Genomic DNA, 27,485 nt, shown 5'->3' with positions numbered 1-27,485 from the left:
TCTCACAACAGATACCATATCAGTGCCCTGTCTCTGATGACAAGAACGAGTCGAGGACTGTATCCGAGATACACTATATTCTCTGAAACGTAATATAGACGAGGCCTATTATTTCTTAAATACGGAGAGCTATAACGCACCCCTACTTTAGACTTTGAAAATATTTGTAAAATTCAAGAAAGCCCAATGTAGTCTAGTATCCCGGGCTGATATGGGATAACTGTCTCTTCAAATACAGGAGTCCATCAGTGGGTCCACAACACTTTATTCTTGATATAATCTGTTTACAACTACATGATGCTGTAACGAGGGCTCGGCGCATTTAGGGAGGCTATAGTCAGCCAACCTGCCTAGCCGCTGTCCGAGGGGTCCAGTCCAGCCTCACACAAAGCATTCTTAATTTAACCCTAGGGTCACGTGACGTGACGTATTTGTCCAGATGTCAGCCTGCAGTATCCTGCACCTCATCCACAATGTCATGCTTCAGTGGCCAACCGGCCTTTGTCTAACTAATTATAGGCAGCTAATGACTCAGTGTTGGTGGCCATGAAGACAGTGGTCAAGCTGCGTTTGATTTCCTTTCTATAGAGAGCTATTTCAATTTACATACCTCAAGGGATATAATAAATATTTCTCACATACCCTGTTCCAAAATGCCAACGACATATGCCTACGATATTAGCTACACCGTTGGGGTCACCCTTGTATGATGCACATGCAGAATGTTCGTTGCAGTAGCTACACTTGTGCCAAACTCGATCATTACACTGAGGGGGCAGAACATTTTCACCACGTTTTGAACTGGGTTTTTTTTTTGCCAGTGGTTTGGTGGGTCGTTATACGAGTTAAGGTAACACGATGAAGTGACATTATAAATATTGTTTGTAGATGTGTTCTGAAATATACAACTAAAACAAGCAGGAGATATTCCGTCGTGTGATTGTACATGGATTTAGAAAATGATTTTTATTGTATGCATGTGAACATGGTCGGGGTAACATTCGAGTAAAACGTGTTTGTTTATTATACATTTCCTTGATTAGCAAACCACTCTGAAATTTACTTGGTTTCTTTCAAACCGAAAGAAACGATTTTCTTTACTTGCGGAGTCTACCACGTCAATTGTCTTGTTTGAAGTTGAAAGAGATGAGTGAGTGAATTTAGTTTTATGCAGCTTTTAGCAGTGTTCCAGCGATATCACATCTTCAGACACCAGAAATGGGCTTCACGCACTGTACCCATGTGGGGACTCGAACCCGGGTCTTCGTCGTTAACGCTTTAACCAGTAGGCTACCCAACCCCTGTTGTTGATTTGACAAACATAGAAACACATTCAGGGCAAATTGAGATTCGAACCCCTCATATATTGTAAAACGTTGAAGGCAAACAAACTTCCTTATTCAACAGTACGTATCAGTATTACACCACAACGATATCAACCTATATTTCTACTTTGCAAACTGTAGTGAACTGATGGTCGTAGATTTTTTTATGCTGTAAAAATCAGACTGCAAAAATGTGATTACAAATTAAAACTAAGTGCAAAACATATCACTGAGACACAATAATGCGCTAATGCTCATCCAGACACAAAACAGAAAACGTATGTTTTCGTGGAAAATGAAGAAAATATTTATTTTATTTTATTTTATCCGATATAAATTTGGATGACCGGAGCCGAATATGACTTGCACAACATTTAGCTCTCAATATACCTTCACATTCGCTCACATTGACATCTAAGAGTTTTTGGAGCGGTTGTGCAAATGGAGGTAATTTAAAATACCTTTCAGAAAGGAAAGCTTCATTTTAATATATAGTATTCCCAGAAATTATTGAGAATCATGTTGCGTCATGTAACTCATTACGTTTATTAACTTCTGGCGTTTTACTTACATAAACATGTTAAAACATCATCCTTTTACAGTCTCAGTCTTGTTTTAGTACTTTGTTAGACCTCCTCGCTCAGCAATGCATGCCTGAATACGCCTAGGCACACTACCCATCAAAGTTTGTAGGTAATCGTGTGACAGGGTATCCCAATATTGGACCACCTCGGCCTTCATATCTTCAATATTTCTCAGTCCCTTTTGGTTTATTCTGTCCTTCATGACTCCCCACACATTCTCAATTGGGTTTAGGTCTGGGCTGTAACTGGGCCAGTCTAAAACTTGAACATTTTCGCCCAACAACCACTGTTTTGTGTAGCGCGCAGTGTGTTTTGGGTCATTATCATGCTGGAAAGTCCAGTCATCTTCATACAATGTTTGAGCTGTCGGAAGAAGGTGACCATTTAGAATGTCAACGTATCTTTCTTTTGTCAAGTTTCCCGTGAAAACACACAATGGCGTCACTCCGCGAGCCGATATACCACCCCACATGTGAAACTTCGGGCTATGTTTTGGTCGCTGGCAGATAGGTTTGACAGTATCTTTGGTCCAAATTTTCACACAGTTAGGGAAAAGCCAAACAGAACTTTCATCCGAAAAGAAAACATTATCCCAATCTTGATTTTCATGAGCCCGACACCAGTTTAAACATTTTTCTTTTTGTGCATCTTTCATCAACGGCGAGGGAATTCCACGTTTTTCACCCAATTAAGTCTCTGTAATTCCTGCCTAACTGTTTCATTGCATACCTGAGGACTTCCTCTGCTAATCATTTCATTTCTGATGTTCTCAACACTTTTCAAATTGCCCCTACTCACAATCTGCCCAAGTCTTCGGCGATCCACAACTCTGAATTTCCTAGGCCGACCTGCCCCTGCTTTGTGCTCTATCCCGGTTCCTGTTTGAATATTCTTCAAAGTTCTGTATACTGTAGACAGAGGAATACCATGTCTACAAGCTAACACTTTAGCATCAGCCTCACCCCTTTCAAAATCATCTAGAATGAGCTTTCTTTTCTCTCTTGCTGTAAATTCTGCCATGTCAACACAGGAAGCCGTCTGCTCAGACAAGGGAGATAACTCTTGACGTAATGAGCTGCCTTCTAAGCCTTCAAGAGTTGTCTCCCTTATTTAGTATGCTTAGTGCATAGTGAAAGCCCTTTTTCCAATCTTAGCATCATTAGAAAAAAAAATCAAAGATTTTCTCAATAATTTCTGGGAACACTGTATTATACATGTGCATTCTTGGAGAAATCCAGTGTGTTATTATCCAGAATATTTTAATAATTTACCATAGATTTATCGTTAAAAACTTGTTTGCCGGCATTGCAAAGTTCAAGAGCGGCCATTACGAATCTTCGTTTTCCGAAGTGTAACATTGCTATCACATCTGTGCTCTTTTGAAAGTTTCTGAGACATATTCGAGTTCCCTTGCTTTCATCTTACTACAGTAAGGTAATCAAACCGATTCCCTTTATAGATATAGAGTTTGGTTGCACAAACATTTATCATGTTTACGTTTGTAAGCAATTTAAACACGAGAGCTGACAACTGACAACATGTCTTCTAGAAGTTAGGGTTAGGGTCAGCTAGGGTTAGGTCACATTGTAAGTAGATATACAATTCTTGTTGTTTCCCTTAGGTTAGGGGGAATGATATTGGGCACACAATATCATTCAGTCCTGACTAGTGTGGTCAAATGAAACATTATTTATGTCTCCTGTGGACTTTCAAACATCGTAAATAAAATAAAATAATTGTATTGATTTTATAAATATTGTTCTTCTCATTCACATACATGTTAGTGTGTACATGTATATAATACCCTTCTGTTTCAGAGACATAAATACCAATCATTATGTCTTCAGTTTAGTTTTATCTTTTCGTCCTATATTTAGAGATCATTCTTTACAGCCATGATGTTTGTAAAGAAATAAATATTTTAAGTTTCCGTTGATCTTTGTTGTCATTGTGTCACCATAAATGGCCCTCATGCATTGTGTCAATGTGGGATTTGAACCTAGGAAATGGATGTGATGAGGAAATGCTTGGCTTTCCAGGCTACAAATGTGCCCTATGCAGCAATCAACAGCATGAGCATCGATCCACGCAACTGCAAGTCGGGGAGTATGACCACCCGATCCCGTTAGTCGACTCTTACGACAAATATGGATTACCCAACATCAATGTTACCCCGGACCTTCACGGGGTAGGAAGTACGATGACATGTTAAATAATCTTAGTCGCCATCCATATATTGCTGCCGATTTCTTCTTTCCAGAGTCTCAGAAGAGTATTTAGTGTATTTAAACAAGATTTCTAACGTGAAAACAATATGTGGTTCGTAGAATGTTGACTGTTGCAGTTTGTTACAAAAGTTACATGGAAAACAAAGTTTTCAAAGCTTTTATTTTATTCTCCATAGCTGTAATTCCAATTTATTAAACCCATTAGATAAGCTATTCACAAAACAATACACTCTCCCCAAAACGTGTAATTGGCTATAACACACAGAACTAGTGACAATGTCAGTCTGTACATGGAAGAATTTCATCTGTGTCAATACTAAATGCTGGCTAAAAAGATCAATAATTGGAAATATCGCGGATAGGAATTATTATTACAGATTATCGATATGAAAATAGTGTCTTTGATAATATCTTACATAAACGTTTGTGATAGAAGATAGTTTTGATTTGCTCAAACAATTCACAAAGTTAAGTTTTTAACCAGGAACTGCTTCTGAATTATGTCCAGGACGCCGTTTTGCCTCCAGGATATCTATCGATAATCTATCGATATTTAGTTAACGACCATCGATGTCTGGGGATTATTTATTTATCCGTCCGTCTTTCCGTTCTGCCGTTCATTAATTTATATATTTGTTTATTCATTAGCTGCAACCGGACTTACTTTTGATTAAAAACAACGGTATAAAAGTGATGCTGTATTCAGTGCAAAAATCTGGATTCGAACCTTCGATACTGGGTTTCAGCTCAGCTGCCATTCGCAAACTGCAAACTAGAAGTGAAAAAAAAGATCTGGTGTTTGTTGCATATGAAGGCATAGTGACAAATATAGAAGCTGTTGCTGACATGAATAGATCTGATACGAGTGAACAAAAACTAGTAAACACTTCCCCTTTGGATCTATTGTTTGTAGTTGTTGTTTTCACCGTTTTTTAATTATGTTAAGACAGTTCGTTGTTTATTCTACGCATTTAGGGAGACTGAAATTCATAGGATTCATGCTTTTATTCCTGATTATATCATCGGTTCCCGTTTGCGCAGATCAATGCTCATGCTGTTGGTCACTGGATTGTCTCGTCCAGACTCTGAAATATTGCTGAGAGCAGCGTAAAACTAAACTCACTCACACACTATACTGATTATATCCCAAGTCCCGTATTCTAGGCTAAGCGGTTTTGCGAAGGGAGATAACTCCGAATTTCCTTCGGAGTAGGCTCCCTTTCAACAATTACCGCATAGAAACGATAACTTTTCTATTTGTAGCATATCCATTTTCGGAAAGTTATCCGGAATATTTTAATCATTTGTTTCATATATATTTGTACAAACTAAACTTGTGTATCGTCGTTGCTAAGGTTACGGTTGCCAAGTTCAGGAGCGGCCATTACGAATCTTCGTTTACCGAAGCGTATCATTGCTATCACACCTCTGCTCTTTTGAAAGTTCCCTCGACATATTCGAGTATCTTCGCTTGCTTCTTACTGCAGTAAGGTAGGTAAACCTATTTCCTGTACATACTGAGTTTTCAGTAGCACAAATATTCTCAAATATACTGTTGTTATTAATTTTGACAACAGGCAAAATGTTCTCTTTGCGTTTTTCATGCATGACTCCACATTACAACAACTGAATGACACAACAGTGTAAACTTTCACAATAGCAGCAGACTACTCTGGTTTGTTACCGTACCTCTGCCAACGGGTGTTTGAATCTACATGAAGGATGTATAAATGTTACGGACGAAACCAGAATGGTCTCCATAGAATGTAGTTTGATGGTCTGTCTTTATCAAACAATATCAGTTGCAGTGATATAACGATAAATTGTTGTAGGTCACTATTTAATGAAAGACTAGATTCACGTTCTAATTTATGCATCTGGTTAATAAACCAGCTGATCAGTTCAGTTCATACATGATCATACTTGCATATTTTCTATTTTACAGATTTCTCTTGTGAGAGAGAGTTTGGAGTTGAATACTCTAGTATTATCTTGAGTTGGTGCAAGAGAGACAAACTGTGAAGGTAACTGACATGAATTGATTTACTGATTGGTATTGGACATTATTCAACTCAGAAACTCACACATGCTTGCAATAACACTGACATGATTCAAGATGAAAGGAAAAAATAATTCAGTTTTAAGACAAGTCTCTTCATTATTCTTGGAAGTTTTACTTTTATATAATTCCCTAACACACTTCAGACCCCCACGATGTTGTGTCCTAACGAGAGCTGGGTGAGCCTGGATGACCTTCAGCCTCGCTGTACCTGTCTCTACCCCCACACAAATTGGACCGATGCAGCCATCCCCTCCAACACTACTCAGCCCATCAGCCCCACTATCCCTACCCCTAGATCATCCATGTTTGGCACTAACAGACCAGATAGCCCCATCAGCAAGTATCTAGAAAACCAGGAACCCTTCCTCTATCCGGAATGTCCCAAATTTAATTCATATTTTGACACTGGTGATGTAACATCAACATTTCTGTCAGTCACTCCAGATATCTGGTCTGTCAGCCCCAGTGATGAGTCTCTCCCAGTCAGTACCAGCTCCAGCCTGACCAGCCTGAGCTCCACCAGTCTTACTGACCCCTTCCCCAGCTCTTCCACCCTTTTCCAGAATTCAGAGGAATTCTACAGTGATCTACTTCCCTCCCCATCATCCAGCACCACCTCCTTGAACTATGGCTCCACACCAAGGGGATCCCTGAAATCAGACATGTCAGGTTTGCCAGATGACATCAATCTCTCACATATACTTTTCAAAGACATCTGGTTCTGTAACACCTGTGACCTTTTTCAGGATGGACCACTACTGACCTCAAGCTCCATGTCTCTTCCTGTCAGCCCAGTGAGCAGCTTCACTAATCTGAGTGAGTGCAATGTGTCCTGCAGTTTGACCGGGCTGTGCCACCAAGGAGTGTCATTTCCAGTCCCCAGTCAGAGACCTGGACCCCTGAACAAGATGTTGGATAGGAAGAGAAAGAGAGATGAGGATGATGAGGTAGATGTGAAGGTTTGTAAGAGGGCCAGACTATAAGTATGGGGGTCAGATTTACAATGTTAATGCATGTTTGAAGTATCGGCTTTACTAACATTGACTGACTACTTTTCAGTTTTCTAATATTTTGCTCTTATTGGATGTGTTTTTAATTTCAACCTTTATTCTACTTTGGTACTGCAATATTTAGTTACACAGCATCGTACTGTCCTTCTGAAATCATTCAGTCCTCAAATTGGGTGTATGCTTCCTCAGAAATTATCTTTGTGAATGTAGGCCTCTATTCACTTAAAACCTTTTTCTTACTTCTTAATATCACTGTCCTGATACTGTACCAGGGCTGCACATACTTTTTCATCATCAGGAGTATGTACTTCTTTTTTTTATCAATATAGCAGTACTGGAAAAACTTAAGAGTACATTTATATCACTAAATGGAATTTAATGGCGTATCAGTAACCTTGTGTTACGTTTCATATATGCACCACAACACTGCTACTCTTGTGTAAATAGGTCAATAAAAAACCAAAACAATACTTTTTCAGATGAATACATTTGTAAGTGATTCTCAAACCGTACACCACTGCTGTGGTGCGTATCTCATAGGTTTTGTCATTTTTTTCTGACATGCATTTTTTTTATCCATACATACACCGATATGACCCTTATCTGTAGCCCTGTTTTACCCTATTCAGCAATTACCTTTCTTACTAGCTCTCATACCTGCCCCTACCAGCGGTAACATTCCCAAGCCCCCATTCCCGTACTTTCAATCTGGTTAGTGGGTAACGTATGATATAAAAGGAAAGCCATTATCAAACTGTACCAAATTATAAAAATATGACAGTAGATGATTCCTCATAATTGTAAGTCTGTTCAGCATATACATGCGGGTATCATACAGGTGAATACATTAAAGTACAGTTATAAATCAGTATTATAAATGTTATATATGATCTTTTGTCAAAAAGTGACACAGACAGGCAGAATGAATCGGTACTTTTTATCAAAGACAATCTGTACATGAATGAAATTAAAGTTTCATTGGACTCCAATATGTTGACATCATGGCTATCTCATGTTGTGTAGGAATGGCTAGATGGGGAGATGGAGGTGGTGTTTGGATAGGCTTATAGTCTCTATAGAGTGTAGAAGATATGATGTTAAAGTCATGGTTAGTACAGGTGGTGTAGGTGTGGCTAGATGGGGAGGTGGAGGCCACTGTTTGGATAGGCTTATAGTTTGTACGAGATGTAATGTTAAAGTCATGCTTAGTGCAGGAGGTGTCGGTATGGCTAAATTGGAAGGTCGAGACCACAGTTTGGTTAGGCCCATAGTTTGTATACAGTGTAGAAGATATGATGTTAAAGTCGTGGTTAGTACAGGTGGTGTAGGTGTGGCTAGATGGGGAGGTGGAGGCCACAGTTTGGATAGGTTTATAGTTTGTACGAGATGTAATGTTAAAGTCATGGTAAGTACAGGTGGTGTAGGTGTGACTAGATGGGGATGTGGAGGCCACTGTTTGGATAGGCTTGGAGTTTGTACGAGATGTAATGTTAAAGTCATGGTAAGTACAGGTGGTGTAGGTGTGGCTAGATGGGGAGGTGGAGACCACTGTTTGGATATGCTCGTAGTTTGTATACAGTGTAAAAGATGTAATGTTAAAGTCATGGATAGTACAGGTGGTGTAGGTGTGGCCAGATGGGGAGGTGGAAGCCACTGGTTGTATAGGCTTGTAGTTTGTATAGGGTGATAGATACTGAAAATTGGTCAGTGAATTGCCAACAATGCCTGTCTTTCTTACAATTATGAAAACAACAATGAGGTGGCACTGCCTGATAGTTGAACATATATACTTTTGTGTTCTAAAAACCATACATCTGTTTCAGAGAACTAAATATCTTGATTACACATTTTGCTTTTGTTCTTTCATTCTTGAGAAACATAAAATCTGTTCAGAGAAATAAATGCTAATATGTTAAGTTCATCTAGGTCTTTTGTTGTCATTCATAACCAAGGCAATATCAAGTCATGTGGCACCAGAATTGGACTTTACACATTGTACCCATGAGGGAACTGAACCTCGGTCCTGGTGGGAAGCAGAAATACCTCACCCACCAGACTACCCCTCTGGCCTAACCTGGGCAGGTGTGGGCTGACACAGTGGAAAATATGGTGGCATATGACAAAAGTCAAAGTGGAACAAGTCATTTAGTCCTTTTTTGCCCATGTATTAAAAAGAACTATTTTTTGTATGACACAGCACTGTGTAACACTTTCTCATCACACAATCAGGTGATCGATGCTACGAGCAAAGATAGTCAGGTACAATGATACAAAATAAAGAAGAAAGAAACTCTGCACATGGGAAATCAAAATATGTTGTGGAACTACATGTGTAGACATATACAGGTCTAAACTTGATAAGCTACAGATCAACATCATGTAGCTCTTTTTTTAACCGAGTATGGCTTTCAGCAGCAAACTTTGTTTGAATTGGGCACACAATATCATTCAGTCCTGACTAGTGTGGTCAAATGAAACATTATTTATGTCTCCTGTGGACTTTCAAACATCCTAAATGAAATAAAATAATTGAATTGATTTTATAAATATTCTTATTCTCATTCACGTACATGTTAGTGTGTACATGTATATACTCGTAATACCCTTCTGTTTCAGGGACATAAATAGCAATGTCTTCAGTTTACTTTTATCTCTTTGTCCTATATTTAGAGATCATTCTTTACAGCCATGATGTTTGTAAAGAAATAAATATTTTAAGTTTCCGTTGATCTTTGTTGTCATTGTGTCACCATAAATGGCCCTCATGCATTGTGTCCATGTGGGATTTGAACCTAGGAAATGGGTGTGATGAGGAAATGCTTGGCTCTCCAGGCTACAAATGTGCCCTATGCAGGGTAGGTAGGAAATTTTGGTGGTACAGACCAAGACCAAATGTGTGCTGTGAAGTTACACTGGTGCTGTATTCCTTTCTTTGAGCATTTGTTCACAAGAACTCTTTGCACCATCTGAATCACAACTGTCTGACATAAGTCAGCATCAGACAATCAGATGTTTCATCATCAAAGATATTATCGGTCCAGTGCCACCAAATATCATGAACACAAAATGAAGCTGGAGTGAATGAGTTTAGTTTTACTCCGCACTCCGCAATATTACAGGTATATTTCTGTAATTCTAGTTCATTAGATCCATTAGCTAAGCCACTCACAAAAACAAAACACTCGCCCCAAAAAGTGCATTTACACATAACACAAAGAACTAGCGATAATCTCAAAGTCTGTACTTTGAAAAGGGAGTGAGTGAGTGAGTGAGTGAGTGAGTTTAAGTTTACGCAACACTTGTCAATATTTCAGCTATATTTCTGTCATTCTAGTTCATCAGATCCATTAGCTAGGCCATTCACACACACACACACACACACACACAAACTCACCCCAAAAGGTGCATTTACATATCACACAGAGAACTAGCGATAATCTCAAAGTCTGTGATGAAAAGTGAGTTTAGTTTTACACAGCACTCACCAATATTAGAGCTACATGTCAGCGGTCTGTAAATAATCTTTGAGTCTGAACCAGACAATACAGCAATCAACAGCATGAGCATCGATCCACGCAACTGCAAGTCGGGGAGTATGACCACCCGATCCCGTTAGTCGACTCTTACGACAAATATGGATTACCCAACATCAATGTTACCCCGGACCTTCACGGGGTAGGAAGTACGATGACATGTTAAATAATCTTAGTCGCCATCCATATATTGCTGCCGATTTCTTCTTTCCAGAGTCTCAGAAGAGTATTTAGTGTATTTAAACAAGATTTCTAACGTGAAAACAATATGTGGTTCGTAGAATGTTGACTGTTGCAGTTTGTTACAAAAGGTACATGGAAAACAAAGTTTTCAAAGCTTTTATTTTATTCTCCATAGCTGTAATTCCAATTTATTAAACCCATTAGATAAGCTATTCACAAAACAATACACTCTCCCCAAAACGTGTAATTGGCTATAACACACAGAACTAGTGACAATGTCAGTCTGTACATGGAAGAATTTCATCTGTGTCAATACTAAATGCTGGCTAAAAAGATCAATAATTGGAAATATCGCGGATAGGAATTATTATTACAGATTATCGATATGAAAATAGTGTCTTTGATAATATCTTACATAAACGTTTGTGATAGAAGATAGTTTTGATTTGCTCAAACAATTCACAAAGTTAAGTTTTTAACCAGGAACTGCTTCTGAATTATGTCCAGGACGCCGTTTTGCCTCCAGGATATCTATCGATAATCTATCGATATTTAGTTAACGACCATCGATGTCTGGGGATTATTTATTTATCCGTCCGTCTTTCCGTTCTGCCGTTCATTAATTTATATATTTGTTTATTCATTAGCTGCAACCGGACTTACTTTTGATTAAAAACAACGGTATAAAAGTGATGCTGTATTCAGTGCAAAAATCTGGATTCGAACCTTCGATACTGGGTTTCAGCTCAGCTGCCATTCGCAAACTGCAAACTAGAAGTGAAAAAAAAGATCTGGTGTTTGTTGCATATGAAGGCATAGTGACAAATATAGAAGCTGTTGCTGACATGAATAGATCTGATACGAGTGAACAAAAACTAGTAAACACTTCCCCTTTGGATCTATTGTTTGTAGTTGTTGTTTTCACCGTTTTTTAATTATGTTAAGACAGTTCGTTGTTTATTCTACGCATTTAGGGAGACTGAAATTCATAGGATTCATGCTTTTATTCCTGATTATATCATCGGTTCCCGTTTGCGCAGATCAATGCTCATGCTGTTGGTCACTGGATTGTCTCGTCCAGACTCTGAAATATTGCTGAGAGCAGCGTAAAACTAAACTCACTCACACACTATACTGATTATATCCCAAGTCCCGTATTCTAGGCTAAGCGGTTTTGCGAAGGGAGATAACTCCGAATTTCCTTCGGAGTAGGCTCCCTTTCAACAATTACCGCATAGAAACGATAACTTTTCTATTTGTAGCATATCCATTTTCGGAAAGTTATCCGGAATATTTTAATCATTTGTTTCATATATATTTGTACAAACTAAACTTGTGTATCGTCGTTGCTAAGGTTACGGTTGCCAAGTTCAGGAGCGGCCATTACGAATCTTCGTTTACCGAAGCGTATCATTGCTATCACACCTCTGCTCTTTTGAAAGTTCCCTCGACATATTCGAGTATCTTCGCTTGCTTCTTACTGCAGTAAGGTAGGTAAACCTATTTCCTGTACATACTGAGTTTTCAGTAGCACAAATATTCTCAAATATACTGTTGTTATTAATTTTGACAACAGGCAAAATGTTCTCTTTGCGTTTTTCATGCATGACTCCACATTACAACAACTGAATGACACAACAGTGTAAACTTTCACAATAGCAGCAGACTACTCTGGTTTGTTACCGTACCTCTGCCAACGGGTGTTTGAATCTACATGAAGGATGTATAAATGTTACGGACGAAACCAGAATGGTCTCCATAGAATGTAGTTTGATGGTCTGTCTTTATCAAACAATATCAGTTGCAGTGATATAACGATAAATTGTTGTAGGTCACTATTTAATGAAAGACTAGATTCACGTTCTAATTTATGCATCTGGTTAATAAACCAGCTGATCAGTTCAGTTCATACATGATCATACTTGCATATTTTCTATTTTACAGATTTCTCTTGTGAGAGAGAGTTTGGAGTTGAATACTCTAGTATTATCTTGAGTTGGTGCAAGAGAGACAAACTGTGAAGGTAACTGACATGAATTGATTTACTGATTGGTATTGGACATTATTCAACTCAGAAACTCACACATGCTTGCAATAACACTGACATGATTCAAGATGAAAGGAAAAAATAATTCAGTTTTAAGACAAGTCTCTTCATTATTCTTGGAAGTTTTACTTTTATATAATTCCCTAACACACTTCAGACCCCCACGATGTTGTGTCCTAACGAGAGCTGGGTGAGCCTGGATGACCTTCAGCCTCGCTGTACCTGTCTCTACCCCCACACAAATTGGACCGATGCAGCCATCCCCTCCAACACTACTCAGCCCATCAGCCCCACTATCCCTACCCCTAGATCATCCATGTTTGGCACTAACAGACCAGATAGCCCCATCAGCAAGTATCTAGAAAACCAGGAACCCTTCCTCTATCCGGAATGTCCCAAATTTAATTCATATTTTGACACTGGTGATGTAACATCAACATTTCTGTCAGTCACTCCAGATATCTGGTCTGTCAGCCCCAGTGATGAGTCTCTCCCAGTCAGTACCAGCTCCAGCCTGACCAGCCTGAGCTCCACCAGTCTTACTGACCCCTTCCCCAGCTCTTCCACCCTTTTCCAGAATTCAGAGGAATTCTACAGTGATCTACTTCCCTCCCCATCATCCAGCACCACCTCCTTGAACTATGGCTCCACACCAAGGGGATCCCTGAAATCAGACATGTCAGGTTTGCCAGATGACATCAATCTCTCACATATACTTTTCAAAGACATCTGGTTCTGTAACACCTGTGACCTTTTTCAGGATGGACCACTACTGACCTCAAGCTCCATGTCTCTTCCTGTCAGCCCAGTGAGCAGCTTCACTAATCTGAGTGAGTGCAATGTGTCCTGCAGTTTGACCGGGCTGTGCCACCAAGGAGTGTCATTTCCAGTCCCCAGTCAGAGACCTGGACCCCTGAACAAGATGTTGGATAGGAAGAGAAAGAGAGATGAGGATGATGAGGTAGATGTGAAGGTTTGTAAGAGGGCCAGACTATAAGTATGGGGGTCAGATTTACAATGTTAATGCATGTTTGAAGTATCGGCTTTACTAACATTGACTGACTACTTTTCAGTTTTCTAATATTTTGCTCTTATTGGATGTGTTTTTAATTTCAACCTTTATTCTACTTTGGTACTGCAATATTTAGTTACACAGCATCGTACTGTCCTTCTGAAATCATTCAGTCCTCAAATTGGGTGTATGCTTCCTCAGAAATTATCTTTGTGAATGTAGGCCTCTATTCACTTAAAACCTTTTTCTTACTTCTTAATATCACTGTCCTGATACTGTACCAGGGCTGCACATACTTTTTCATCATCAGGAGTATGTACTTCTTTTTTTTATCAATATAGCAGTACTGGAAAAACTTAAGAGTACATTTATATCACTAAATGGAATTTAATGGCGTATCAGTAACCTTGTGTTACGTTTCATATATGCACCACAACACTGCTACTCTTGTGTAAATAGGTCAATAAAAAACCAAAACAATACTTTTTCAGATGAATACATTTGTAAGTGATTCTCAAACCGTACACCACTGCTGTGGTGCGTATCTCATAGGTTTTGTCATTTTTTTCTGACATGCATTTTTTTTATCCATACATACACCGATATGACCCTTATCTGTAGCCCTGTTTTACCCTATTCAGCAATTACCTTTCTTACTAGCTCTCATACCTGCCCCTACCAGCGGTAACATTCCCAAGCCCCCATTCCCGTACTTTCAATCTGGTTAGTGGGTAACGTATGATATAAAAGGAAAGCCATTATCAAACTGTACCAAATTATAAAAATATGACAGTAGATGATTCCTCATAATTGTAAGTCTGTTCAGCATATACATGCGGGTATCATACAGGTGAATACATTAAAGTACAGTTATAAATCAGTATTATAAATGTTATATATGATCTTTTGTCAAAAAGTGACACAGACAGGCAGAATGAATCGGTACTTTTTATCAAAGACAATCTGTACATGAATGAAATTAAAGTTTCATTGGACTCCAATATGTTGACATCATGGCTATCTCATGTTGTGTAGGAATGGCTAGATGGGGAGATGGAGGTGGTGTTTGGATAGGCTTATAGTCTCTATAGAGTGTAGAAGATATGATGTTAAAGTCATGGTTAGTACAGGTGGTGTAGGTGTGGCTAGATGGGGAGGTGGAGGCCACTGTTTGGATAGGCTTATAGTTTGTACGAGATGTAATGTTAAAGTCATGCTTAGTGCAGGAGGTGTCGGTATGGCTAAATTGGAAGGTCGAGACCACAGTTTGGTTAGGCCCATAGTTTGTATACAGTGTAGAAGATATGATGTTAAAGTCGTGGTTAGTACAGGTGGTGTAGGTGTGGCTAGATGGGGAGGTGGAGGCCACAGTTTGGATAGGTTTATAGTTTGTACGAGATGTAATGTTAAAGTCATGGTAAGTACAGGTGGTGTAGGTGTGACTAGATGGGGATGTGGAGGCCACTGTTTGGATAGGCTTGGAGTTTGTACGAGATGTAATGTTAAAGTCATGGTAAGTACAGGTGGTGTAGGTGTGGCTAGATGGGGAGGTGGAGACCACTGTTTGGATATGCTCGTAGTTTGTATACAGTGTAAAAGATGTAATGTTAAAGTCATGGATAGTACAGGTGGTGTAGGTGTGGCCAGATGGGGAGGTGGAAGCCACTGGTTGTATAGGCTTGTAGTTTGTATAGGGTGATAGATACTGAAAATTGGTCAGTGAATTGCCAACAATGCCTGTCTTTCTTACAATTGTGAAAACAACAATGAGGTGGCACTGCCTGATAGTTGAACATATATACTTTTGTGTTCTAAAAACCATACATCTGTTTCAGAGAACTAAATATCTTGATTACACATTTTGCTTTTGTTCTTTCATTCTTGAGAAACATAAAATCTGTTCAGAGAAATAAATGCTAATATGTTAAGTTCATCTAGGTCTTTTGTTGTCATTCATAACCAAGGCAATATCAAGTCATGTGGCACCAGAATTGGACTTTACACATTGTACCCATGAGGGAACTGAACCTCGGTCCTGGTGGGAAGCAGAAATACCTCACCCACCAGACTACCCCTCTGGCCTAACCTGGGCAGGTGTGGGCTGACACAGTGGAAAATATGGTGGCATATGACAAAAGTCAAAGTGGAACAAGTCATTTAGTCCTTTTTTGCCCATGTATTAAAAAGAACTATTTTTTGTATGACACAGCACTGTGTAACACTTTCTCATCACACAATCAGGTGATCGATGCTACGAGCAAAGATAGTCAGGTACAATGATACAAAATAAAGAAGAAAGAAACTCTGCACATGGGAAATCAAAATATGTTGTGGAACTACATGTGTAGACATATACAGGTCTAAACTTGATAAGCTACAGATCAACATCATGTAGCTCTTTTTTTAACCGAGTATGGCTTTCAGCAGCAAACTTTGTTTGAATTGGCACACAATATCATTCAGTCCTGACTAGTGTGGTCAAATGAAACATTATTTATGTCTCCTGTGGACTTTCAAACATCCTAAATGAAATAAAATAATTGAATTGATTTTATAAATATTCTTATTCTCATTCACGTACATGTTAGTGTGTACATGTATATACTCGTAATACCCTTCTGTTTCAGGGACATAAATAGCAATGTCTTCAGTTTACTTTTATCTCTTTGTCCTATATTTAGAGATCATTCTTTACAGCCATGATGTTTGTAAAGAAATAAATATTTTAAGTTTCCGTTGATCTTTGTTGTCATTGTGTCACCATAAATGGCCCTCATGCATTGTGTCCATGTGGGATTTGAACCTAGGAAATGGGTGTGATGAGGAAATGCTTGGCTCTCCAGGCTACAAATGTGCCCTATGCAGGGTAGGTAGGAAATTTTGGTGGTACAGACCAAGACCAAATGTGTGCTGTGAAGTTACACTGGTGCTGTATTCCTTTCTTTGAGCATTTGTTCACAAGAACTCTTTGCACCATCTGAATCACAACTGTCTGACATAAGTCAGCATCAGACAATCAGATGTTTCATCATCAAAGATATTATCGGTCCAGTGCCACCAAATATCATGAACACAAAATGAAGCTGGAGTGAATGAGTTTAGTTTTACTCCGCACTCCGCAATATTACAGGTATATTTCTGTAATTCTAGTTCATTAGATCCATTAGCTAAGCCACTCACAAAAACAAAACACTCGCCCCAAAAAGTGCATTTACACATAACACAAAGAACTAGCGATAATCTCAAAGTCTGTACTTTGAAAAGGGAGTGAGTGAGTGAGTGAGTGAGTGAGTTTAAGTTTACGCAACACTTGTCAATATTTCAGCTATATTTCTGTCATTCTAGTTCATCAGATCCATTAGCTAGGCCATTCACACACACACACACACACACACACAAACTCACCCCAAAAGGTGCATTTACATATCACACAGAGAACTAGCGATAATCTCAAAGTCTGTGATGAAAAGTGAGTTTAGTTTTACACAGCACTCACCAATATTAGAGCTACATGTCAGCGGTCTGTAAATAATCTTTGAGTCTGAACCAGACAATACAGCAATCAACAGCATGAGCATCGATCCACGCAACTGCAAGTCGGGGAGTATGACCACCCGATCCCGTTAGTCGACTCTTACGACAAATATGGATTACCCAACATCAATTTTACCCGGACCTTCACGGGGTAGGAAGTACGATGACATGTTAAATAATCTTAGTCGCCATCCATATATTGCTGCCGATTTCTTCTTTCCAGAGTCTCAGAAGAGTATTTAGTGTATTTAAACAAGATTTCTAACGTGAAAACAATATGTGGTTCGTAGAATGTTGACTGTTGCAGTTTGTTACAAAAGTTACAGGGAAAACAAAGTTTTCAAAGCTTTTATTTTATTCTCCATAGCTGTAATTCCAATTTATTAAACCCATTAGATAAGCTATTCACAAAACAATACACTCTCCCCAAAACGTGTACTTGGCTATAACACACAGAACTAGTGACAATGTCAGTCTGTACATGGAAGAATTTCATCTGTGTCAATACTAAATGCTGGCTAAAAAGATCAATAATTGGAAATATCGCGGATAGGAATTATTATTACAGATTATCGATATGAAAATAGTGTCTTTGATAATATCTTACATAAACGTCTGTGATAGAAGATAGTTTTGATTTGCTCAAACAATTCACAAAGTTAGGTTTTAACCAGGAACTGCTTCTGAATTATGTCCAGGACGCCGTTTTGCCTCCTCGATACTTATCGATAATCTATCGATATTTAGTTAACGACCATCGATGTCTTATCTTGAGTTGGTGCAAGAGAGACAAACTGTGAAGGTAACTGACATGAATTGATTTACTGATTGGTATTAGACATTATTCAACTCAGAAACTCACACATGCTTGCAATAACACTGACATGATTCAAGATTTTAAGACAAGTCTCTTCATTATTCTTGGGACTTTTACTTTTATATAACACACTTCAGACCCCCACGATGTTGTGTCCTAACGAGAGCTGGGTGAGCCTGGATGACCTTCAGCCTCGCTGTACCTGTCTCTACCCCCACACAAATTGGACCGATGCAGCCATCCCCTCCAACACTACTCAGCCCATCAGCCCCACTATCCCTACCCCTAGATCATCCATGTTTGGCACTAACAGACCAGATAGCCCCATCAGCAAGTATCTAGAAAACCAGGAACCCTTCCTCTATCCGGAATGTCCCAAATTTAATTCATATTTTGACACTGGTGATGTAACATCAACATTTCTGTCAGTCACTCCAGATATCTGGTCTGTCAGCCCCAGTGATGAGTCTCTCCCAGTCAGTACCAGCTCCAGCCTGACCAGCCTGAGCTCCACCAGTCTTACTGACCCCTTCCCCAGCTCTTCCACCCTTTTCCAGAATTCAGAGGAATTCTACAGTGATCTACTTCCCTCCCCATCATCCAGCACCACCTCCTTGAACTATGGCTCCACACCAAGGGGATCCCTGAAATCAGACATGTCAGGTTTGCCAGATGACATCAATCTCTCACATATACTTTTCAAAGACATCTGGTTCTGTAACACCTGTGACCTTTTTCAGGATGGACCACTACTGACCTCAAGCTCCATGTCTCTTCCTGTCAGCCCAGTGAGCAGCTTCACTAATCTGAGTGAGTGCAATGTGTCCTGCAGTTTGACCGGGCTGTGCCACCAAGGAGTGTCATTTCCAGTCCCCAGTCAGAGACCTGGACCCCTGAACAAGATGTTGGATAGGAAGAGAAAGAGAGATGAGGATGAGGATGTAGATGTGAAGGTTTGTAAGAGGGCCAGGCTATAAGTATGGGGGTCAGATTTACAAAATTAATGTTAATGCATGTTTGAAGTATCGGCTTTACTAACATTGACTGACTACTTTTCAGTTTTCTAATATTTTGCTCTTATTGGATGTGTTTTTAATTTCAACCTTTATTCTACTTTGGTACTGCAATATTTAGTTACACAGCATCGTATTGTCCTTCTGAAATCATTTCAGTCCTCAAATTGGGTGTATGCTTCCTCAGAAATTATCTTTGTGAATGTAGGCCTCTATTAACTTAAAACCTTTTTCTTACTTCTTAATATCACTGTCCTGATACTGTACCAGGGCTGCACATACTTTTTCATCATCAGGAGTATGTACTTCTTATTTTATCAATATAGCAGTACTGGAAAAACTTAAGAGTACATTTATAGCACTAAATGGAATTTAATGGCGTATCAGTAACCTTGTGTTACGTTTCATATATGCACCACAACACTGCTACTCTTGTGTAAATAGGTCAATAAAAAACCAAAACAATACTTTTTCAGATGAATACATTTGTAAGTGATTCTAAGACCGTACACCACTGCTGTGGTGCGTATCTCATAGGTTTTGTCATTTTTTTCTGACATGCATATTTTTATCCATACATACACCAATATGGCCCTTATCTGTAGCCCTGTTTTACCCTATTCAGCAATTACCTTTCTTACTAGCTCTCATACCCACCCCTACCAGCGGTAACATTCCCAGGCCCCATTCCCGTACTTTCAATCTGGTTAGTGGGTAACGTATGATATAAAAGGAAAGCCATTATCAAACTGTACCAAATTATAAAAATATGACAGTAGATGATTCCTCATAATTGTAAGTCTGTTCAGCATATACATGCGGGTATCATACAGGTGAATACATTAAAGTACAGTTATAAATCAGTGTTATAAGTGTTATATATGATCTTTTGTCAAAAAGTGACACAGACAGGCAGAATGAATCGGTACTTTTTATCAAATACAATCTGTACATGAATGAAATTAAAGTTTCATTGGACTCCAATATGTTGACGTCATGGCTATCACATGTTGTGTAGGAATGGCTAGATGGGGAGATGGAGGTGGTGTTTGGATAGGCTTATAGTCTCTATAGAGTGTAGAAGATATGATGTTAAAGTCATGGTTAGTACAGGTGGTGTAGGTGTGGCTAGATGGGGAGGTGGAGGCCACTGTTTGGATAGGCTTATAGTTTGTACGAGATGTAATGTTAAAGTCATGGTTCGTGCAGGAGGTGTCGGTATGGCTAAATTGGGAGGTGGAGACCACAGTTTGGTTAGGCCCATAGTTTGTATACAGTGTAGAAGATATGATGTTAAAGTCATGGTTAGTACGGGTGGTGTAGGTGTGGCTAGATGGGGAGGTGGAGGCCACTGCTTGGATAGGATTATAGTTTGTACCAGATCTTATGTTAAAGTCATGGTTCGTGCAGGAGGTGTAGGTATGGCTAAATTGGGAGGTGGAGACCACAGTTTGGTTAGGCCCATAGTTTGTATGCAGTGTAGAAGATATGATGTTAAAGTCATGGTTAGTACAGGTGGTGTAGGTGTGGCTAGATGGGGAGGTGGAGGCCACTGCTTGGATAGGATTATAGTTTGTATAGGGTGATAGATACTGAAAATTGGTCAGTGAATTGCCAACAATGCCTGTCTTTCTTACAATTATGAAAACAACAATGAGGTGCCACTGCCTGATAGCTGAACATATATACTTTTGTGTTCTAAAAACCATACATCTGTTTCAGAGAACTAAATATCTTGATTACACTTTTTGCTTTTGTTCTTTCATTCTTGAGAAACATAAAATCTGTTCAGAGAAATAAATGCTAATATGTTAAGTTCATCTAGGTCTTTTGTTGTCATTCATAACCAAGGCAATATCAAGTCATGTGGCACCAGAATTGGACTTTACACATTGTACCCATGAGGGAACTGAACCTCGGTCCTGGTGGGAAGTAGAAATACCTCACCCACCAGACTACCCCTCTGGCCTAACCTGGGCATGTGTGGGCTGACTCAGTGGAAAATATGGTGGCATATGACAAAAGTGAAAGTGGAACAAATCATTTAGTCCTTTTTTGCCCATGTATTAAAAAGAACTATTTGTTGTATGACACAGCACTGTGTAACACTTTCTCATCACACAATCAGGTGATCGATGCTACGAGCAAAGATAGTCAGGTACAATAATACAAAAAAAGAAGAAAGAAACTCTGCACATGGGAAATCAAAATATGTTGTGAAACTACATGTGTGGACATATACAAGTCTAAACTTGATAAGCTACAAATCACCATCATGTAGGTCTTTTTTTAACCGAGTATGGCTTTCAGCAGCAAACTTTGTTTGAATTGGGCACACAATATCATTCAGTCCTGACTAGTGTGGTCAAATGAAACATTATTTATGTCTCCTGTGGACTTTCAAACATCCTAAATGAAATAAAATAATTGAATTGATTTTATAAATATTCTTATTCTCATTCACGTACATGTTAGTGTGTACATGTATATAATACCCTTCTGTTTCAGAGACATAAATAGCAATCATTATGTCTTCAGTTTACTTTTATCTTTTCGTCCTATATTTAGAGATCATTCTTTACAGCCATGATGTTTGTAAAGAAATAAATATTTTAAGTTTCCGTTGATCTTTGTTGTCATTGTGTCACCATAAATGGCCCTCATGCATTGTGTCCATGTGGGATTTGAACCTAGGAAATGGGTGTGATGAGGAAATGCTTGGCTCTCCAGGCTACAAATGTGCCCTATGCAGGGTAGGTAGGAAATTTTGGTGATCAAATGACCAAGGCCAAATGTGTGCTGTGAAGTTACACTGGTGCTGTATTCCTTTCTTTGAGCATTTGTTCACAAGAACTCTTTGCACCATCTGAATCACAACTGTCTGACATAAGTCAGCATCAGACAATCAGATGTTTCATCATCAGAGATGATTGTCGGTCCAGTGCCACCAAATATCATGAACACAAAATGAAGCTGGAGTGAATGAGTTTAGTTTTACGCCGTACTCCGCAATATTACAGGTATATTTCTGTAATTCTAGTTCATTAGATCCATTAGCTAAGCCATTCACAAAAACAAAACACTCGCCCCAAAAAGTGCATTTACACATAACACAAAGAACTACACATAATCTCAAAGTCTGTATTTTGAAAAGGGAGTGAGTGAGTTTACGTTTACGCAACACTTGTCAATATTTCAGCTATATTTCTGTCATTCTAGTTCATCAGATCCATTAGCTAGGCCATTCACACACACACACAAACTCATCCCAAAAAGTGCATTTACATATCACACAAAGAACTAGCGATAATCTCAAAGTCTGTGATGAAAAGTGAGTTTAGTTTTACACAGCACTCACCAATATTAGAGCTACATGTCAGCGGTCTGTAAATAATCTTTGAGTCTGAACCAGACAATACAGCAATCAACAGCATGAGCATCGATCCACGCAACTGCAAGTCGGGGAGTATGACCACCCGATCCCGTTAGTCGACTCTTACGACAAATATGGATTACCCAACATCAATTTTACCCCGGACCTTCACGGGGTAGGAAGTACGATGACATGTTAAATAATCTTAGTCGCCATCCATATATTGCTGCCGATTTCTTCTTTCCCAGAGTCTCAGAAGAGTATTTAGTGTATTTCAACAAGATTTCTAACGTGAAAACAATATGTGGTTCGTAGAATGTTGACTGTTGCAGTTTGTTACAAAAGTTACAGGGAAAACAAAGTTTTCAAAGCTTTTATTTTATTCTCCATAGCTGTAATTCCAATTTATTAAACCCATTAGATAAGCTATTCACAAAACAATACACTCTCCCCAAAACGTGTACTTGGCTATAACACACAGAACTAGTGACAATGTCAGTCTGTACATGGAAGAATTTCATCTGTGTCAATACTAAATGCTGGCTAAAAAGATCAATAATTGGAAATATCGCGGATAGGAATTATTATTACAGATTATCGATATGAAAATAGTGTCTTTGATAATATCTTACATAAACGTTTGTGATAGAAGATAGTTTTGATTTGCTCAAACAATTCACAAAGTTAGGTTTTTAACCAGGAACTGCTTCTGAATTATGTCCAGGACGCCGTTTTGCCTCCTCCATACTTATCGATAATCTATCGATATTTAGTTAACGACCATCGATGTCTGGGGGTTATTTATTTATCCGTCCGTCTTTCCGTTCTGCCGTTCATTAATTTATATGTTTGTTTATTCATTAGCTGCAACCGGACTTACTTTTGATTAAAAACAACGGTATAACAGTGATGCTGTATTCAGTGCAAAAATCTGGATTCGAACCTACGATACTGGGTTTCAGCTCAGCTGCCATTCGCCAACTGCAAACTAGAAGTGAAAAAAAGATCTGGTGTTTGTTGCATATGAAGGCATAGTGACAAATTTAGAAGTTGTTGCTGACATGAATAGATCTGATACGAGTGAACAAAAACTAGTAAACACTTCCCCTTTTGGATCTATTGTTTGTAGTTGTTGTTTTCACCGTTTTTTAATTATTTTAAGACAGTTCGTTGTTTATTCTACGCATTTAGGGAGACTGAAATTCATAGGATTCATGCTTTTATTCCTGATTATAACATCGGTTCCCATTTGCGCAGATCAATGGTCATGCTGTTGGTCACTCGATTGTCTCGTCCAGACTCTGAAATATTGCTGAGAGCAGCGTAAAACTAAACTCACTCACACACTATACTGATTATATCCCAAGTCCCGTATTCTAGGCTAAGCGGTTTTGCAAAGGGAGATAACTCCGAATTTCCTTCAGAGTAGGCTCCCTTTCAACAATTACCGCATAGAAACGATAACTTTTCTATTTGTAGCATATCCATTTTCGGAAAGTTATCCGGAATATTTTAATCATTTGTTTCATATATATTTGTACAAACTAAACTTGTGTATCGTCGTTGCTAAGGTTACGGTTGCCAAGTTCAAGAGCGGCCATTACGAATCTTCGTTTACCGAAGCGCATCATTGCTATCACACCTCTGCTCTTTTGAAAGTTCCCTCGACATATTCGAGTATCTTCGCTTGCTTCTTACTGCAGTAAGGTAGGTAAACCTATTTCCTGTACATACTGAGTTTTCAGTAGCACAAATATTCTCAAATATACTGTTGTTATTAATTTTGACAACAGGCAAAATGTTCTCTTTGCGTTTTTCATACATGACTCCACATTACAACAACTGAATGACACAACAGTGTAAACTTTCACAATAGCAGCAGGCTACTCTGGTTTGTGACCGTACCTCTGCCGACGGGTGTTTGAATCTACATGAAGGATGTATAAATGTTACGGACGAAACCAGAATGGTCTCCATAGAATGTAGTTTGATGGTCTGTCTTTATCAAACAACATCAGTTGCAGTGATAAAACGATAAATTGTTGTAGGTCACTATTTAATGAAAGACTAGATTCACGTTCTAATTTATGCATCTGGTTAATAAACCAGCTGATCAGTTCAGTTCATACAGGATCATACTTGCATATTTTCTATTTTACAGATTTCTCTTGTGAGAGAGAGTTTGGAGTTGAATACTCTAGTATTATCTTGAGTTGGTGCAAGAGAGACAAACTGTGAAGGTAACTGGGGAATTGACATGAATTGATTTACTGATTGGTATTAGACATTATTCAACTCAGAAACTCACACGTGCTTGCAATAACACTGACATGATTCAAGATTTTAAGACAAGTCTCTTCATTATTCTTGGGACTTTTACTTTTATATAATTCCCTAACACACTTCAGACCCCCACGATGTTGTGTCCTAACGAGAGCTGGGTGAGCCTGGATGACTTTCAGCCTCGCTGTACCTGTCTCTACCCCCACACAACTTGGACCGATGCAGCCATCCCCTCCAACACTACTCAGCCCATCAGCCCCACTATCCCTACCCCTAGATCATCCATGTTTGGCACTAACAGACCAGATAGCCCCATCAGCAAGTATCTAGAAAACCAGGAACCCTTCCTTTATCCGGAATGTCCCAGATTTAATTCATATTTTGACACTGGTGATGTAACATCAACATTTCTGTCAGTCACTCCAGATATCTGGTCTGTCAGCCCCAGTGATGAGTCTCTCCCAGTCAGCACCAGCTCCAGCCTGACCAGCCTGAGCTCCACCAGTCTTACTGACCCCTTCCCCAGCTCTTCCACCCTTTTCCAGAATTCAGAGGAATTCTACAGTGATCTACTTCCCTCCCCATCATCCAGCACCACCTCCTTGAACTATGGCTCCACACCAAGGGGATCCCTGAAATCAGACATGTCAGGTTTGCCAGATGACATCAATCTCTCACATATACTTTTCAAAGACATCTGGTTCTGTAACACCTGTGACCTTTTTCAGGATGGACCACTACTGACCTCAAGCTCCATGTCTCTTCCTGTCAGCCCAGTGAGCAGCTTCACTAATCTGAGTGAGTGCAATGTGTCCTGCAGTTTGACCGGGCTGTGCCACCAAGGAGTGTCATTTCCAGTCCCCAGTCAGAGACCTGGACCCCTGAACATGATGTTGGATAGGAAGAGAAAGAGAGATGAGGATGATGATGTAGATGTGAAGGTTTGTAAGAGGGCCAGGCTATAAGTATGGGGGTCAGATTTACAAAATTAATGTTAATGCATGTTTGAAGTATCGGCTTTACTAACATTGACTGACTACTTTTCAGTTTTCTAATATTTTGCTCTTATTGGATGTGTTTTTAATTTCAACCTTTATTCTACTTTGGTACTGCAATATTTAGTTACACAGCATCGTATTGTCCTTCTGAAATCATTTCAGTCCTCAAATTGGGTGTATGCTTCCTCAGAAATTATCTTTGTGAATGTAGGCCTCTATTAACTTAAAACCTTTTTCTTACTTCTTAATATCACTGTCCTGATACTGTACCAGGGCTGCACATACTTTTTCATCATCAGGAGTATGTACTTCTTATTTTATCAATATAGCAGTACTGGAAAAACTTAAGAGTACATTTATAGCACTAAATGGAATTTAATGGCGTATCAGTAACCTTGTGTTACGTTTCATATATGCACCACAACACTGCTACTCTTGTGTAAATAGGTCAATAAAAAACCAAAACAATACTTTTTCAGATGAATACATTTGTAAGTGATTCTCAAACCGTACACCACTGCTGTGGTGCGTATCTCATAGGTTTTGTCATTTTTTTCTGACATGCATATTTTTTATCCATACATACACCAATATGGCCCTTATCTGTAGCCCTGTTTTACCCTATTCAGCAATTACCTTTCTTACTAGCTCTCATACCCACCCCTACCAGCGGTAACATTCCCAGGCCCCATTCCCGTACTTTCAATCTGGTTAGTGGGTAACGTATGATATAAAAGGAAAGCCATTATCAAACTGTACCAAATTATAAAAATATGACAGTAGATGATTCCTCATAATTGTAAGTCTGTTCAGCATATACATGCGGGTATCATACAGGTGAATACATTAAAGTACAGTTATAAATCAGTGTTATAAGTGTTATATATGATCTTTTGTCAAAAAGTGACACAGACAGGCAGAATGAATCGGTACTTTTTATCAAATACAATCTGTACATGAATGAAATTAAAGTTTCATTGGACTCCAATATGTTGACGTCATGGCTATCACATGTTGTGTAGGAATGGCTAGATGGGGAGATGGAGGTGGTGTTTGGATAGGCTTATAGTCTCTATAGAGTGTAGAAGATATGATGTTAAAGTCATGGTTAGTACAGGTGGTGTAGGTGTGGCTAGATGGGGAGGTGGAGGCCACTGTTTGGATAGGCTTATAGTTTGTACGAGATGTAATGTTAAAGTCATGGTTCGTGCAGGAGGTGTCGGTATGGCTAAATTGGGAGGTGGAGACCACAGTTTGGTTAGGTCCATAGTTTGTATACAGTGTAGAAGATATGATGTTAAAGTCATGGTTAGTACAGGTGGTGTAGGTGTGGCTAGATGGGGAGGTGGAGGCCACTGTTTGGATAGGATTATAGTTTGTACCAGATCTAATGTTAAAGTCATGGTTCGTGCAGAAGGTGTAGGTATGGCTAAATTGGGAGGTGGAGACCACAGTTTGGTTAGGCCCATAGTTTGTATACAGT

General features: G+C 39.1%; 4 protein-coding genes across 4 annotated transcripts; all 4 read left to right on the top strand.

The window, feature by feature from the left end:
- The first annotated feature begins 6,351 nt into the window (after positions 1–6,351).
- LOC137277210 (uncharacterized) lies at positions 6,352–7,182 on the top strand. Its single transcript, XM_067808882.1, has one exon. The coding sequence runs from the start codon at positions 6,352–6,354 to the stop codon at positions 7,180–7,182; it is 831 nt and encodes a 276-aa protein (XP_067664983.1).
- Positions 7,183–13,138: 5,956 nt separating this feature from the next.
- Positions 13,139–13,969, top strand: LOC137277211 (uncharacterized). Its single transcript, XM_067808883.1, has one exon. It carries the CDS (start codon positions 13,139–13,141, stop codon positions 13,967–13,969), a length of 831 nt encoding a protein of 276 aa, XP_067664984.1.
- Positions 13,970–18,439: 4,470 nt separating this feature from the next.
- Positions 18,440–19,312, top strand: LOC137277205 (uncharacterized). Its single transcript, XM_067808878.1, has one exon. It carries the CDS (start codon positions 18,482–18,484, stop codon positions 19,310–19,312), a length of 831 nt encoding a protein of 276 aa, XP_067664979.1. The 5' UTR covers positions 18,440–18,481.
- Positions 19,313–25,138: 5,826 nt separating this feature from the next.
- Positions 25,139–25,969, top strand: LOC137277206 (uncharacterized). Its single transcript, XM_067808879.1, has one exon. The coding sequence runs from the start codon at positions 25,139–25,141 to the stop codon at positions 25,967–25,969; it is 831 nt and encodes a 276-aa protein (XP_067664980.1).
- Positions 25,970–27,485: the final 1,516 nt, after the last annotated feature.

The sequence above is a fragment of the Haliotis asinina genome, chromosome 3, assembly GCF_037392515.1.
Source record: "Haliotis asinina isolate JCU_RB_2024 chromosome 3, JCU_Hal_asi_v2, whole genome shotgun sequence".
NCBI lineage: Eukaryota > Metazoa > Mollusca > Gastropoda > Lepetellida > Haliotidae > Haliotis > Haliotis asinina.
The sequence above is the reverse complement of the archived record's forward strand: the minus strand, read 5'-3'. Positions and strand labels throughout refer to the sequence as shown.

Coding starts and splice junctions, on each gene's coding strand:
- LOC137277210 (XM_067808882.1), top strand. CDS start 6,352: ATGTTGTGTCCTAACGAGAGCTGGGTGAGCCTGGATGACCTTCAGCCT.
- LOC137277211 (XM_067808883.1), top strand. CDS start 13,139: ATGTTGTGTCCTAACGAGAGCTGGGTGAGCCTGGATGACCTTCAGCCT.
- LOC137277205 (XM_067808878.1), top strand. CDS start 18,482: ATGTTGTGTCCTAACGAGAGCTGGGTGAGCCTGGATGACCTTCAGCCT.
- LOC137277206 (XM_067808879.1), top strand. CDS start 25,139: ATGTTGTGTCCTAACGAGAGCTGGGTGAGCCTGGATGACTTTCAGCCT.